The following is a 14,961-nucleotide window of genomic DNA, read 5'->3' as shown; positions in this document are numbered from 1 at the left end:
GTTCAGTGTGTATAGTGATGTGTAGTGCCCCCTACAGGCATTTATGTGAGGAAGTGACTGGCAATGTTCTTTCAGGAGAGCAGCAACTCTACAAATGAGCAATCTACAGCTCTTTAGTTCAGGAAAACCATTATTTAATAGAGTATTTAAGAGAAGTTCAAATAGAGAGAGATATTGCATTTGGGATAACCCTTTTCTTCTACAGGGCCCTACGTTCTGTGCATCATCCTGAATCTGGATCAGGGTTCATTGGAAAATGAACTCAAGTAATTTGTTTGGTTAATGTGATGACAAGCTCTAAGATATGAAATCACACTGAAAGGTTGTAGGTGTCATTAGGTTATAGGTATCATCTCAGCATGTGGGGCAATCTCCAAAGAGCAGTGTTACAATTTCCTGTAACATGGTAAAAGTGATTCACATTTCTAGCTAGATGTTCTATCTAAGGACACAGTAGAACGACTAATACTTGAATAATTGTTGATAGCTTTCTTTCCTCCCGACCTCAACTTGACCTCCACCATTCCTGTTGACTATTAAAAAAACGCTACACTTTATTTCAGCCCTCTCCTGTTTTGTGGACATCTATTCTTTTCATTTGCAGAATACTAGGCAGCTGCTTAAAAGAGCCTGTGGCTGCTGATTGTTGAGACAATCCGTTTTTTAGGAATCAGTACTAATAAAGCTGAACTTTGAACTTCCCCTGGTCTTTCTTAACAATGACTGGAAACAAGCCATAGTCCTAACAAGCCAATTAAGGTCCGAGACAAATCCTTTGAGGTACCCAAACTTTTGCATGATGCTCATTTCCCCTTTTTATAATCTAAAATTGTACAAAATAAGAAAAGTATATTACACTAAGTTTCCTTAAAATGTAGAAAACAGTGTATTTCTGTCTTTTGGAGATCAGCTCATCTTCTACTCACTTATCGATTGTATATCAAGAGAAATTGAGCACTGAAGTGTGCCCAAACTATAGCATGCCACTGTATATAGTATGACTCTTTCAACTGCCTAAATACAAAAGGGAATCTAGGGCGTAAAGGAAAACAATGACTGTACTATGATTTGTACTATTTTACCATGTCCTGTTCCCCCCTTAGTAGAAAAGGGACCTGTTGGGTATTTCAGCGTAATTTAGACTACTTAGTCTTCTTGGTACTTACTATCAGATGACCCACTTTTGCACAGTGTAAAAGAAAGCATTCCAGGATTTTGTGTGTTTACAAGCCACTGTTAAATATCCTCTATTCAGTGTTGAGTGCGGTTAGTGCTTTTGGAGGAATGGAAATGAACAAGCTTATTAGTCTAGGTTCCTAGGTTCCTAATCTCTGAGGCCACAAGCCAGTCTAATGACAGTTCTAATGGGAATGTAATGGTGTCATACAAATAAAGTATAAACATCTTTAGAAAATGAACTTTACCATATTCCTCTCAACAGAAGGCCACAAATTGCTTATTGACTACAAGAAGAAGTCTAATGCTCATCTGTGCTTCTCTTGCTGTATTATTTTTATTTTTCTGTGACTAATGTAAAATGCATTCCTCCTCTTGCCATTTCAGAGTTTTAGCGCTTCGGGTCTGGTCGGCGTGGCATTTTACTCATAATTAATTTGATGGCCACATTAAATTCTTTCAAAGGAAGTTTATCAAGGGAGCGTATTAAAGTGGAGGCTTACTGCTAGACGCCTTCTCAGCCGGCGTCTCCTTTTATGACTTAAATCATTTTTGCTTTGAGCGAATGTTAATGGATAAAAAGTACGTTTACAGTATTTGATGCTCTATTGAATCTAACACTTTTATCCACAGCAACTTACCTTCAAATTAGGTTATACAGGTAGACGAATGTAGTGTTAGGAGTCTTGCCCAAGGGCTGCTATTGGTGTAGTCAAGGAATCAAAGCCCAGCCTGCCATGTAAAAGGCCATGGTTATCCCTCACTACACCACACCAACTATACAACAACCTCCCACAACAGCTAAAGTCTACATTATCTTATCTACAGTGGCATCTGGCAAAGGGTGTATATACAGTATTAGGCAGCAAGTGAATAGTCAGTTCTTGAAAGTGATCTAGCAACTTTGACAAGAGCCAAATTATGATGGCTAGACCCGCCGGATCAGATCATCTCCAGGTGGAATCGTCAGGCAGGTCTTGTGGGATGTTCCTGATATGGAGTGGTCAGTACCTACCAAAAGTGATTCAAGAAAGGACAACCAGTGAACCAGTGATGGGGTCATGGGCACCTAAGGCTCATTGATTCGATCCATTGAGGCCTCTCACAACTTACAGGACTTAACAGAAACTGTTCCTAGCATCTTTGTGCCAGATACCACAGGATTCCTTAAGAAGTCTTGTGGAGTCCATGCCTCAAATGCTCAAATCTGCTGTGGTGACCTAGACAAGAGTGGTCTATTCAGTATTAGGCAGGTGGTAGGATAATGTTATGGCTAATCTATGTAGTTTCTGATTACCTTGAAAAGGGGATTTCCTCCAGCGTTTTAGAATTTCTTCATAATTCAGTGGTTAGGATACAAACAAGTCATTCAAAGTGGCTTGATGTGAAACGCTCTATTTTAGAGAAACTTACCAGGTCAGAATTGTTTACAGTGGTGGTGGTGAATGGAACCACACGTCTGTCTATGGCTTGAGATATTGTTTAGCAATAGTTTCGCGCAAAGGTTTAGGCCTAAAATGAACAGAGTATGCACACGTGCGCACACACACTGTTGCTCACAGCACTGGTGATGGGAAGCTGACGGCTGAAGAGTGTAAGGTTATGTGAAATGACTACAGGTAAAACACTGCTGGAGGCTTACGACATTGTTTTACAATTGTTCTGCACAATAGTTTTGACCTGTAATGTAGCTTTTCTAAAACAGACCCGTACACACAGAGCAATTTCCCCTGAACATCACCACACAAACAAACAGTGGTCATTTACACAGACAATAGAATAGGTACATCTGACTACTGTATATCTGCTCTGATCACCACCACTAAAGACAGGCGGTTAGTTTCTCTACATTACACAATTTCACACCAAACAACTGTGAATCATCCACTAATTAAATCCTGCTCAGTGTGTCATCTGGACAGGAGTGTGTCCTCAACGTTCAGAGCTGATCCGACCAGTTTTAAAGAAGTTGTGATTGCAGAGCTGCAGGCTACCGCATGTGCATGCTTTTTCACAATGCTCTGAGACAGGTGGAGCCCCATCAACACATGTCTGGAATGTGAATTTGCATAGCACCTTCTTGCAATGCAAGCTGAGGTTATGCAAATTAGCCACCGAGAACAGTTTTTCTTTCTGTTTAGAAGGAATGGGGAAAAACAGCCAGTCAGTCAACAGGTGTCATTCTGTGGTTTTGTTTTTTTATTGTACAGTTCTTCATAATTGTTTGTACAAAGTTTAGCAAAAAAAAAATACTACATACACGTCCTGCTCCAGAACAGCTGAAGAGAAAAAAAAAAAAAAAAAAGAAAAAAAAAAATGTATAAGAAATGAATACACTTGTAGTGGGTAAGAAACCTTTGCTGAAGCTGGAAGGGGCATGGATTTGAACCCTCTGAAATGGCTGTTGAAACAAATGAAAACGGTTTAGGGTGTTCGAGGGTCAGAGTTTGGTCCGTGTCCAATGGCTTAAGTCGTAATCATAGAGGAGTTTGGGATCCAAGGTGAAAGGTCACTGGGGTTTAGGAGCGGGTGTACTTTCCCCATATGTGCAGCATGAAGACAGATGCGATGAAGAGCAGACTCATTACCAGCACTGGCACTGGTCCACTAAGGAGAGAAAGCAAAACAGAGAGAGAGAGAGAGTGCGACATTAGTATTGCAGTGTTACATGTCAAAGCTAAACTGAACAGTTCACGCTGACAGAAGGACCCCTAGTGGTGAGCATCAGGCTACTGCTTAGTTTCTGCAGAGAGCCTCCCACCACCTGTGGAAGTTGAATGGTTGGGTACAGGTTTTTTTTTAACAGTCTTATTCATTTTCAGCTTCTTCACACTCCAATTCCATGATACTGCACTACATGGACAAAATTATTGGGACACCTGCTCGCTTATGATACCTTCTGAAATCAAGAGTGTCAAGTTTTAGTTTCTACTAGAATTTGGAGCACTGCTTTTGGAGTACTGGATAAAGCACCATCCTTCAAGAGAACAAAGCTCCACTGCTCCACAGCTCAATGCTGGGATGTCTCTATACCCCGCTAGCCCACACCCAGGACTAGGAATGGGTTCCAATAGGTTCTGCTGATCTGCTCTAGAGAGTCCTATTCTGTTGCAACACTTTGGACTGGACAAGCTGTGTAATGTGCACAACTGTGTCAGCCAGGGGTTCAACTTAAGGTAGCGGGATGCATTTATTAAAAGGGGTGTCCACAAACATTTGGACATATAGTGCACATTGCAGTTATTACATTTAAATGCTTAAGTCTTCTTTTTGTATGGGCATTTATTATTATTTATTTATCTGAGCATAAATACAAACAAATCTCACAGAGGATTACTTAGGTATAGTGTATAGATAAAGTTCCTCGACTTTCATGACTGACAGCTTTAGTCAATCTATGTTTCTTTCCCATGGGCCAATCAGGGTGGCTCATTTTGGTCATGTGACGTAGAAGAGGCGTAATTAGGATTATAAATGCCGGTGAGTGGCACAGCGCTAACGAGCAGGGCGGCTAACGAGGGGCTTTATTAAAGTAGGAATTGACCATCCCCTGGGTCGCTAGGCAGCCATGTAACCATGCCGACTCAAGGCCCACCCCCCAGGCTTTAATTGATGTGACCTTTTCAGACAGAACTTTAATTAAGCTCCAAAACACACACACACTCACACACTCACACTTCAACCCAGTAAAAGTAACTCTAGATCAGCCCATCGAACTGCTACTGATAACTCTTACATGGCTCTCAACATAGCCAATAATTTTCAAGTTTTCTTTTTGGATGGTATTTTAGGTTTTATTTTATGGATAGAAATTCTGACCATGTTTTTGGTATTTTAGTATTCATAAGGATTACTAAATTTTAGTAAATAAGTGAAAATTTAGTTTTCTATAAAAGAAAATATCACTTTTTTTCAAAAAAAAAAAAAAACATTTATAAAAAAAATAAATTAAAAAAAGCTGTACTGTAGCCCCATATGTGGCTAGCATGCTCACGCAAGCCTTTTTATCTCTGTATGTACGGATATATAAAGAATAAATAAATAAATAAATAAAAACGTGGCAGATGGGGTCCCAACATTTGCATGTTTTGTGAGAATAAACATTTTGCACCAGATCACACCCTTCCAGACTCAATTTAATCTTTTTACATCTTAAAGTATTAATATTAACTTTTTTTTTTTAAATTGCAGCCTTAAGAAGAAAAATCTCATCATTTGCTAGATGTGCATTTTCATAGATGAAGATCAGGACAGCAATGTTCACAACTAAAGTACTGATCAATCTTGTGCACATTTCAATGTTAAGTTTAAGACTGGGGTAGAACTAAAGGAGTGCAGAAGTGCACACACAAACACATCTGTAGGAGGGCAATCAGCAGGCGAGAGATCAAATAAAGACGGAGGTTGAGCCCAAGAGGCCAATTTCCTGTCGTTAAAATTTCATGTTTATCCTCATAAATGCTAAAGCTCCTAGATCCCCCTGCCCCGCCCTTCCGTGTCACTTCCTGTTGAGCTGAGGGGATGAATTAAAAATGAGTGGCTGTGTGTGTGTGTTTGTGTGTGTGTTTTCAACAGATTAAGCACCTCTATTCATTTATTTATTACCTCATCGTACAAAAATGAAGCAGTAAATATTTACAGTAGGACAAGGTCATAAATCCAGAACCATTTCAGGATTATGCCTTTTTACTTAACTAGCAGTAAAACTGCTGTCCAAATCCAACAACTCCCGTCTATTCACTTTTGGCTGGATCAGGTCCGGTCATCATTTCTCGAGGATATGTTGGGGTCTTATTTAGGCTACTCACAGGCTATTTGCGAGCAGGAGTTCTGATCTGAAATGATCCCTGTTTTGGTTTCACCCTCCCATCTAGAATTACCTTAAGTGAACTGGCATTAGCCAACAAGGTCATGTGAATACCACACATATAAGTTTAGCCAGTTGTTTGAAGGCACTGCTTAATGGCTGTATTTTTAAAGCTGAGCTGGTCTAAGAAATCATTCTGCTGAGTTATAGTCAGGTTTGTCTTTAAATCTTGGTGCTGTGGCTCAGGTTTGGACCAAATGTTCTTCAATTAGGTCTGAGCTCAGATTAAATTTACAGGCCTGCTTAAAGCTTGGACTAATTACTTTATAGTGTCTATCTGATGCTACAAATTTAGAGGTTAAACCATTGATTACCCCGCTTTAAATATTTCTGTGGTCTGCATTTGCAACTATTCAGTACCCCGTTAGTTTACCACATGTTGTGATAATGCTGCTGTATAACCAGCTGCACTGCTTTCAGGGAAACTTCACCATTTTACAAAAAAGAAACCTTCACAGAACAGTAACAATTTACTAGCTGACCCTTATTACTGACTGGTACTGCACATGGTCCACTATTTAGTGTTTGATGCGGATCTAAATCTAAACTAGTCGGTTTGTGCACTTGTTGCACTTGGAAGTGATATAAGTGTAAAAACCTGACTAAGCTTGTAGAGAATGACTAATGGAACTTTTCACCAGATGGTGCAGAGCAGCGTGGTACACCCGCAAAGCTGTGATCTTTCATTTTTCCCACTGCTTGAGTACCCGTGCTGATTTTGGTTCCCCTCGTTTTGGGGTCATTAAAAAAAAGTAAAAAAAAAAAAAATATATATATATATATATATATATATATATATGAATTTTGCTTCACCAAAATTTACTGCTCATTTGAAAAGCTCTAGTGAGCCACAGTTATGGATATCTGATAACCGCAGATGTTCATAAGGAGAAAACTTACAACAGAGTATGAGCAACATATGATTGTACCAATCATGTAAAGTTCACACTGGCCCAGAACCCTTTTTGTGGCATAGCTTTGTGGGGGTTTAGGGTGAGCAGTGTCTTATTGTCATCAACAATCACTTAAACTGGGCCATTCTGAATAGGGTTGTTTAGATAAGGTGAGAATGGTGCTGTGAAGCTAAACTCTTGTGGTAGTTTGATCAACGCATGTCAGAGACATTTCATTAGGACCCCAGAGAACTGTATTAACTTGTGGAAAACTACTATAATAAATTGGCTTTTCGGATCTGTTTTAGCACGTAGCACATGGTTACTTCACTAAACACACAGATGTACTGAGCTGTTAAAAGCATTTCAGCTAAATAGTATGTAATGGATGCTGTATGTGTATTGCCCCACACAGAGGTTAAGATAGCAGAGGGAGACATATTGTACTGGTACTGGTTTTGTTATAGAAAAAGGACACAGATACTCAACCAGGGTTTGAACAATTCTGAAATCAAAATAGTAGCCGTAATGTACTGCACTGCTTGGTAGAAAAACACCATAATAGTGTGTATACTTGTCTATGTGTTATTTCACTCACACTTTGAGTCCCGGCGAGTCCTCTGTGTAGAAGCGCCACATGCCACCTGTGCCTGCTGATGCTGTAGCTCTGCCTGCAGACCGTGCACCACCACCAGTTGCTTTCCTGAAAAACAAGAAAGGTTTAAATTAAATAGTCTTATTACAATGAAAAGTAATATTTAAACTATTAAATGGTCTCTATTATAGCCAGTAATTATACACACTAAACCAATCTTTGCATAATAAGTAATTAAACTGGGTAGTTTATGAAAGTAAGGAATACAGGCATGGAACCAGCACACAAAGCCATTGACTATCAGTAGTCATTAGCTTACAAACAGTGGTGTGGCCAAGACCACTTAAGATCAGGTACTCTAATTTCTAGTGGCTGATCTAATCAAGACTAAGTGTGTTCACCACACAACCACTAAGAAATTCTTATCTGCCATCTAACCCTTTAGAAGCAGGTCTGAAATTGATCTAACCAGACTGTCAAGCACCCACCCAGCTTGTACTCACTACCCAAAATTATTCTTAACATCCAAGACTGTAATGTTAGGAGTCCTGGTGTAGCATCGTGTGCGGTCATTTATTCTACCAGTGCCTACACCAAACTACTGGTCGGTGTTTGGCTGGATGAGGCTCAGGTAGCTTAAAAAAAAAAATCAAAATCTGTGCTCTGGATAGTGAACACACCCATGTGCTACTGAATGACATATGTTCTTCCAGCATCAGGAAGGTCATGATGATTTCAGTATTTTAGACATTGTGACCATAATCCAGCATATCTAAAAGGAAGCATTGATGGGAATGTGCCGAGGTTCAGTCAGTCCCCATACCTCTGTCTGACTGTTGAGCCGGCTGCACGAGGGGCCACTGTCTTACTGGGGGAGCGTCCGGAGGCGCCCACATTGGATGCACTTGCTGCAGGTCCAGGCTGAAAAAGACCAGAGAGACAAAATAAAAGTCAAGGCCAGGTTTGAACGGCCATTTGTGCAACATCTCAGGACATTAAAATGCTTGTGGTGAGGCTCAGGTAATCACTCCACAGCAGGATAGCACTCATATTAAATACACAGAACTACATAAACTGAATATACACAGAATAAACAGAAACTAGAGGATGCTAGTGTTAAGAAATCCAATATGTACGAATATATTAGACAAAAGATTATGTGATAATCTGATAATAGGGGCTGTGTTATAGGGCAGTGCAGATGTACTGCAGTTCTAGCTAACAGTACTGGTGGCCCACTAATGTAAAGCCACGTATGCGAACGTGGACTAACTGTATACTGAGAGAACAGCAGGTATCTCTCATTTCGACAGGCATTAACTGGTGTAAATAAGCCAAAATAACAACTTTAGACAATTATAATACATATATTTAAACATTAACAGCTTAAAAGAGAGAGGTACTGCGCTTAGTGACACTACTGACTAGCTGCTACCTGGCTGTGTCCGTCAAACCGAAAGAAACGGAGATACGAGCTCGAAAAAGCAAATTCTCTGCCAAGAAAAGCCACATATAAACCAAATACAACACTAAGAACTTCTTACCATTTTGTCTAGAGGGTTTCTGTAGCTCTGTAGAGTGAGACTTGTTGGGAAAGCCCGGCTCTCTGAATGAACTGGGAGCGTAGGGAAGCTGCAGAGTCGAAGAGACTGGGAAGGCCACGACAACACTAGGAAGGACCCTCTAGAGTAGCCCGAGTAGCGCCTGAATTAAAACTCCACGCAAGACAATAATAGTGCGATGTTTATGGCTTATTAAGGGGCGAGGTTAGGCATTGACCAGTTAAAACATATATTTAACATATCTAGCCATTCATAGCTGTATTATTTGTATTATTTTACAGTTTGTAAACAGGTAGAGTGACGTGTCTTATGCGCGGTGAGGAGCCAGGGGCCATGTTGGCTCCGCCAGGCAGTGGTTTCCACGTGTCAGCCCGGCTTCCGTGCAATGTTAGCCTCCATTTACGGCGATTGAGCCTCTATGGCAGCACTGTAGTGCCACCGTAAGCAGCCAAATTCAGTGACCCAGGGTGAGTGTCTAATTACAGGCTCTTTATTATTCTTATAGATCTGAACTGTCGCATAATCTGACATTACTGCTGGCAGAATGCAGCGGTGTCTGAACGTGGTATAGGCAGAACTACGGGGGTTAGGTTTTGACTTGGGGGTCATATAAGCCTTCATTCAGAGCGATGGTGATCTGGTAGTTCTGCTGAGCTAACTTTAATAAAACTTCACTTTGCCTAGACAGCTGTGGATGATATAATCTCGACACAAGATCTCGTGTTTATAATGTCATGTATTCATCCCAACAGTCTGTTGTCAGTTATCAGCAGGGCTCTGGTTAGAGGAGGGCAATATGACACTGTTTATTATATCGTGATATACAGTATGCTTATTCTGAGCATATTGTGGACATTTCCTGTGATTAAAGCACAGTGATCACTGCATGTTTTATTAAAAACGGTGTAGTTAGTCCAATTTAACTGAATAGACAGCAGATAATTTGAATAAGCATTGCTGTATTGAGCAAGAGATAGTACAAAGTATTAGGGTAGGAAATAATAATAATAATAATAAATCATATTCGCTCCCTCGATTTAATAAATAATTTCCCTTAATAATTTCCCTTTATCAATAAATTGTTCCCTCAATTTCCTAACGATTTATTACATTGAGAAAACGGACTGTTAAAGCAACACTATGGAAAATTGGCCTTTCTTGCTCCTGGGCTCCCCCTACAGCCAGGAAGGGTATTTTGGACTTTAATTCCCAATTAAAGGACACCGTTTGCTGAACTAGGTAAGAGATGCCTACCGTTAACTACGGTCACCGACCGTAAAAAGAGCATGTTGACTGTCGCAGCAGAGCAGGGATGGGCAATTCTGGTCCTGGGGGGCTGGATTTTTCTGCTCAAGCACACCTGAGTCAACTCACCTTATAATTGACCGGTTTAGCACGTCTGTTAGAGCAGGGAAATCAGTAAACTGTGTTGCCCACCCTTGCCCACCCTTGCCCACCCCTACAGTAGAGTAATATTACAGGGTTTTACTTAAACACAACCTGGGTTAGGTAGCGTTATGCAGTTCTAGCAAGCAGTGTCCTGCCTGCTTCACCAAAGTTAAATTGTACAGTTAGCAGTTAAAGCTGCTTAGTGTTGCTTTAAAATGAGTTGTATTGTTATTAATGACTAATGTTATTAATGACTGAATTGTTATTAATTGGAGGTATTGGTTTGCTATTTTATTACTTTAGGGGGTCCATATTATAGTATTTGGATAGCAGTTCAGAATTCATCTGTATATGTGTGTGTGTGTGTGTTTGCTATGTGGAAAGACAGAACAAGATAAATAGCTACTGAAAAGTTCAAGGCTTATTCAGTACTGCACTGTGGTAAACAGTTCAGTATCCTGACTTTTACACTTTAGTAAGCAAGCGCCCTGCTGACAATGTATTTTGCCAACATGAAAGTGCTATTGTTTATTCATTAATGTCATAATTTTGACAGTGAGACTACTGTAGCAAAGTTTGTAGACCTACCCCTCCTAGGGTAACTATCATCATGGTCATCTAAATCTGGAAGTGGACTGTATAAGTGGAAATGTATTTATGTTTCATCAAACAATCACTTTAAATAATTGACTCTATTGGACTTTTTGTCCTTTGCTTTGGCCTGTTTTGCAGCAGGATGGTCCGGGTGGCGTTCTTGCACCCTGATCTTGGTATAGGAGGTGCAGAGCGCCTGGTGGTGGATGCTGCCGTGGCGTTGATCTCTCGCGGCTGCAGCGTCAAGATCTGGACAGCACACTATGACCCACAACACTGCTTCTCAGAGACGCTCTCATCGGACCTTCCTGTCATGTGTGTGGGCGACTGGTTACCCAACAGTGTGTTTGGGTACTTCCATGCTCTCTGCGCTTACCTACGCATGATTTGTGTAGCGTTTTACCTGGTGTTCCTGAGTGGCGAGGAGTTTGACGTTGTCTTCTGTGATCAGGTAACTGACCACTTGATTTTCTTCTCTTATTCTGAGTCTGCCACTGTACAGTCTGCCACTGTATTGTTCCATCTGACGCTCTTAAAACACAGAGGTTGTGGTATTTTAACCATTGCTATTGGATAAATACTTGCCCAGATTAAGCCTCGTACACAATTTTTTTACACATAAAAAATATGTCCAAATGTTTGTGGACACCCTTTCTAATGAATGTATTCAGCTACTTTAAGTTGCACCCATTGCTGACACAGATGTGCAAATGCAAATACACATAGCTTGTTTAGTGGGCTAGAGTGGTATAAAGACCCCTAGTTTTGAAGACCTCTTAGTAAGAGGTGGGGAGTTTGGGATGAGGTTAGAGGGGCTTATTATTCACCATCATGACATCGCTAACATTCATCCAAAATCTCGTAGAAAGCCTTCCATGGACAGTAGAGACAGTTACTCCAACAGAAGCAGGATAAACTCTTTTTAAATACCTTTGATTTCAGAATAAACAGTTCATAAGCAGGTGTCCCAGTACTTTTGTCCATGTAGAGTACATTATTTGAATATTAAAATGCTTTTTAAAAAGTGCTTAATAAACTATGAATGAACTATTCTGTTATTCTGCCTCTGCTTCTGTTAGGTGTCAGCATGCATCCCTGTCCTGCGTCTGGCGCGCCACAGGAAGAAGGTCCTGTTCTACTGCCACTTTCCCGACCAGTTACTGACCCAGCGCCGCTCGCTGCTGAAGCGTCTCTACCGCGCACCCATCGACCGCCTGGAGGAGCTGACCACTGGCATGGCTGACCGCATCGTAGTCAACAGCAAGTTCACCGCCGGCATTTTCAAACAGACCTTCCCCAACCTGGCCGGGATCCACACAGATGTCCTGTACCCTTCTTTGAACTTTGCTTCTTTTGACATAGAAGTGGAACGAGATCTCTCTGGTCTTCTTCCTGAGGGCCGGCGTGTCCTTTTTCTGTCGATTAACCGCTACGAGCGAAAGAAGAACCTGCCACTGGCTTTGCAGGCGTTAGGCGCTTTGAGGGACCGAGTTTCCTCTAGGCAGTGGGACCAGGTCCATCTGGTGATGGCGGGAGGATACGATGAGCGTGTGGTCGAGAATGTCCAGCACTACGAAGAACTGCGCTTGTTGGCGGCCTCTTTGGGCCTGGAAGAGCACATCACCTTCCTGCGCTCTTTTTCAGATCAGCAGAAAGTGGCCCTCCTCCAAGGTAGCTGCTGCGTGCTCTACACACCCAGCAACGAACACTTCGGCATCGTGCCGGTGGAGGCCATGTACACCCGCTGTCCTGTTATTGCTGTTAGCTCTGGTGGGCCATTAGAATCTGTGGCGCATGGGGAAACTGGCTTCTTGTGTGATCCCACACCAGAAAGCTTCTCAGAAGCAATGGAACGCTTTTTGACAGATCCGGGACTCAAGCAACGCATGGGCCAGGCAGGCCGGGACAGAGTCATGGAGCGCTTCTCTCTGCAGGCCTTCACTGACCAGCTCCACAGGCACATCCTCAGCCTGAGCGCTTGATGGTATGACATCACCAGGACTGAATGGCTCTGCTCCAGCACCCGCAGCATTCCTCTGTGCAGGTTGCCTTGGAGGGACCAATGAAAGAATGCGCTCGTTAATTAGAGGAAAGAGCAGTGAACGAATGGGCAGTTTTAACCTGTCTAGGACTCCGGCTGGGGGGACAATGCGGACCTTAGCTTGGATAGGGCCAGAATGTGGAGCAGCCGTCTGACTGAGAGGTTAATGAATTACTGTTTGCTGGCTACATTGATCGCGTGTGTCATCTTAGGACCCTGAAGAGTGTGGGTGCGAGTGTGGGTGCGAGTGTGAGTAAGAGGTGTGTGTGTGTGTGTGTGTGTGTGTGTGTGTGTGTGTGTGTGTGTGTGTGTGTGTCTTTTGCCTGCGGACCATTAGAGAGTTTCTGGGGCAGGAATCGATGGGGAGTATTTCTGTGCCCCGCTCCGTCTTAAAGCATCTCAGCCTTTGTTCAGTAATAACAATAGCGGCTGTTATTTCAGCCTGAAACTAGTGGAGCTCATAAGTTAGTTAACTGCAAGGAAAGTTCTTTTAGAGACAAAGGGGCACAATTCTGTATTGGTTTTTGGGATTGTTACTGACTCTCTGTGACTCTGTTTCTCATGGATGCTATTGATATGAAACTGAGGTCATCATTAAAAAGAAATGATGCACACAGTGTTGTTGGGTTGTCAATACATAAGCAGCATTTTTATTTTATAAATTATTTTAGAATGTTGACCATTCGTTGGCTATTTAACCCTTATAAAGAGTTATACAAATGTTATTATAAAAATAATCATGTATAATTTTCTATTAAAATATAATGACATTACATATTTAATCACATAGTAATTTACAACATTTTATATTCAATATCTTTTTCGCTTTTGAGTTTGTGCTATTTACCTCTCTGTTTTGATGCCAAGCATTGACACATACATAGCATACAGAAACATAGCTTTTCCTATCCACACAACAGCACAACAATAACTTCAGCAGATTAAAGTCGGCATAAAATATATCTTCTTCAGCTTCACAAGTTAAAAAGTTAGATAATCAGATATTTGCTACATAAAGAACATTTTAAATACTAAATATTGAGTATATTCATGCACAGTGACTCGGACGCAAATGACAGTATGGGAGGGAACAGTGTAATATGTTTTTTAAAGACATTTTAAAGCACAAGTAGTGGAAAGTAGATGTTAAATATGGTAAATGTATAAACTATTGAATGGTTCAGTTCATGTTCATGTGAGATAAAACTGCACTAAACAGCAGGAATTCATAGGTGTAAAGATTCTACTGTAGCAAGATAAGATGTTTTACCTAAGAAGAGCCTCTAATAAGCCTCTACATCAAAGGAAACATATTATTCATATGTATTTCATCTGTTTTTGTGATGCATAGTGAAAATGATAGATTATGCTCTCTTTTAACATCAGTAGGTTTTATATTATTTGTGTATTTCGCTGCTGTCCAATGAAAAACACGTATCTCCATTTACGTCAATTTTTAGTTTTCTCCATGGTTCGAACCTTGTAGCTGCTCTGTCCACTGTGTAAATAATTCTGGATGAAAGCACCAATAGAAATGCTCTAAATTACACACAAAAAAGTACACAAATCCATAAGGATTTTATTGATTGCTTGCATTAGAAACTGTATTGATAATTCAATAATTATCATTCTCTTCCTGAAGCAGCATTAGCAAGTCTGTAAGGTTAAACCATGAGGGTGTAAACCATTTTCATGGTGATTTTTCTGTGTGTTACTTTGACAGTCCCTCAACGTTCACACTAATTAAATAATAATTGATCTCAATTAAATTAAAATAATTCAATGATTACTAAAATAATTATTTTTGTTCGGACACAAAAGAAAGCGATTTCCTTTGAATTACT

The 14,961-nt window shown here is 40.8% G+C and overlaps 2 protein-coding genes across 3 annotated transcripts; one reads left to right on the top strand and one right to left on the bottom strand.

Moving 5' to 3' along the window:
• Positions 1-3,352: 3,352 nt before the first annotated feature.
• sec61b (SEC61 translocon subunit beta) lies at positions 3,353-9,183 on the bottom strand. Its single transcript, XM_072658957.1, has 4 exons — positions 9,076-9,183; positions 8,355-8,452; positions 7,535-7,639; positions 3,353-3,783 (listed from the first exon to the last, which is right to left on the bottom strand). Exons 1-4 carry the CDS (start codon positions 9,076-9,078, stop codon positions 3,696-3,698), a joined length of 294 nt encoding a protein of 97 aa, XP_072515058.1. The 5' UTR covers positions 9,079-9,183; the 3' UTR covers positions 3,353-3,695.
• Positions 9,184-9,496: 313 nt separating this feature from the next.
• On the top strand, positions 9,497-13,731 carry alg2 (ALG2 alpha-1,3/1,6-mannosyltransferase). 2 transcript variants are annotated; one of them, XM_072658939.1, is made up of 3 exons: positions 9,497-9,560; positions 11,215-11,527; positions 12,156-13,731. In XM_072658939.1, the coding sequence occupies exons 2-3, from the start codon at positions 11,219-11,221 to the stop codon at positions 13,056-13,058; spliced, it is 1,212 nt and encodes a 403-aa protein (XP_072515040.1). In that variant the 5' UTR covers positions 9,497-9,560; positions 11,215-11,218; the 3' UTR covers positions 13,059-13,731. The 2 variants fall into 2 exon arrangements, with proteins under 2 accessions (XP_072515040.1, XP_072515049.1); XM_072658948.1 differs by having other exon boundaries at positions 9,515-9,560; positions 11,218-11,527.
• The last annotated feature ends 1,230 nt before the right edge of the window (positions 13,732-14,961 follow it).

Source organism: Salminus brasiliensis, chromosome 1, assembly GCF_030463535.1.
Source record: "Salminus brasiliensis chromosome 1, fSalBra1.hap2, whole genome shotgun sequence".
Taxonomy (NCBI): Eukaryota; Metazoa; Chordata; class Actinopteri; order Characiformes; family Bryconidae; genus Salminus; species Salminus brasiliensis.
The sequence above is the reverse complement of the archived record's forward strand: the minus strand, read 5'-3'. Positions and strand labels throughout refer to the sequence as shown.

Bases quoted from the DNA above. Each gene is read 5' to 3' on its own strand.
- sec61b (XM_072658957.1), bottom strand. The intron at 7,640-8,354 runs GTATGGGGACTG...CTTGTTTTTCAG, and splicing joins GGCTCAACAGTCAGACAGAG to GAAAGCAACTGGTGGTGGTG. The intron at 3,784-7,534 runs GTGAGTGAAATA...TTCTCTCCTTAG, and splicing joins GACTCGCCGGGACTCAAAGT to TGGACCAGTGCCAGTGCTGG.
- alg2 (XM_072658939.1), top strand. From the start codon at position 11,219: ATGGTCCGGGTGGCGTTCTTGCACCCTGATCTTGGTATAGGAGGTGCA. The intron at 11,528-12,155 runs GTAACTGACCAC...TGCTTCTGTTAG, and splicing joins ACGTTGTCTTCTGTGATCAG to GTGTCAGCATGCATCCCTGT.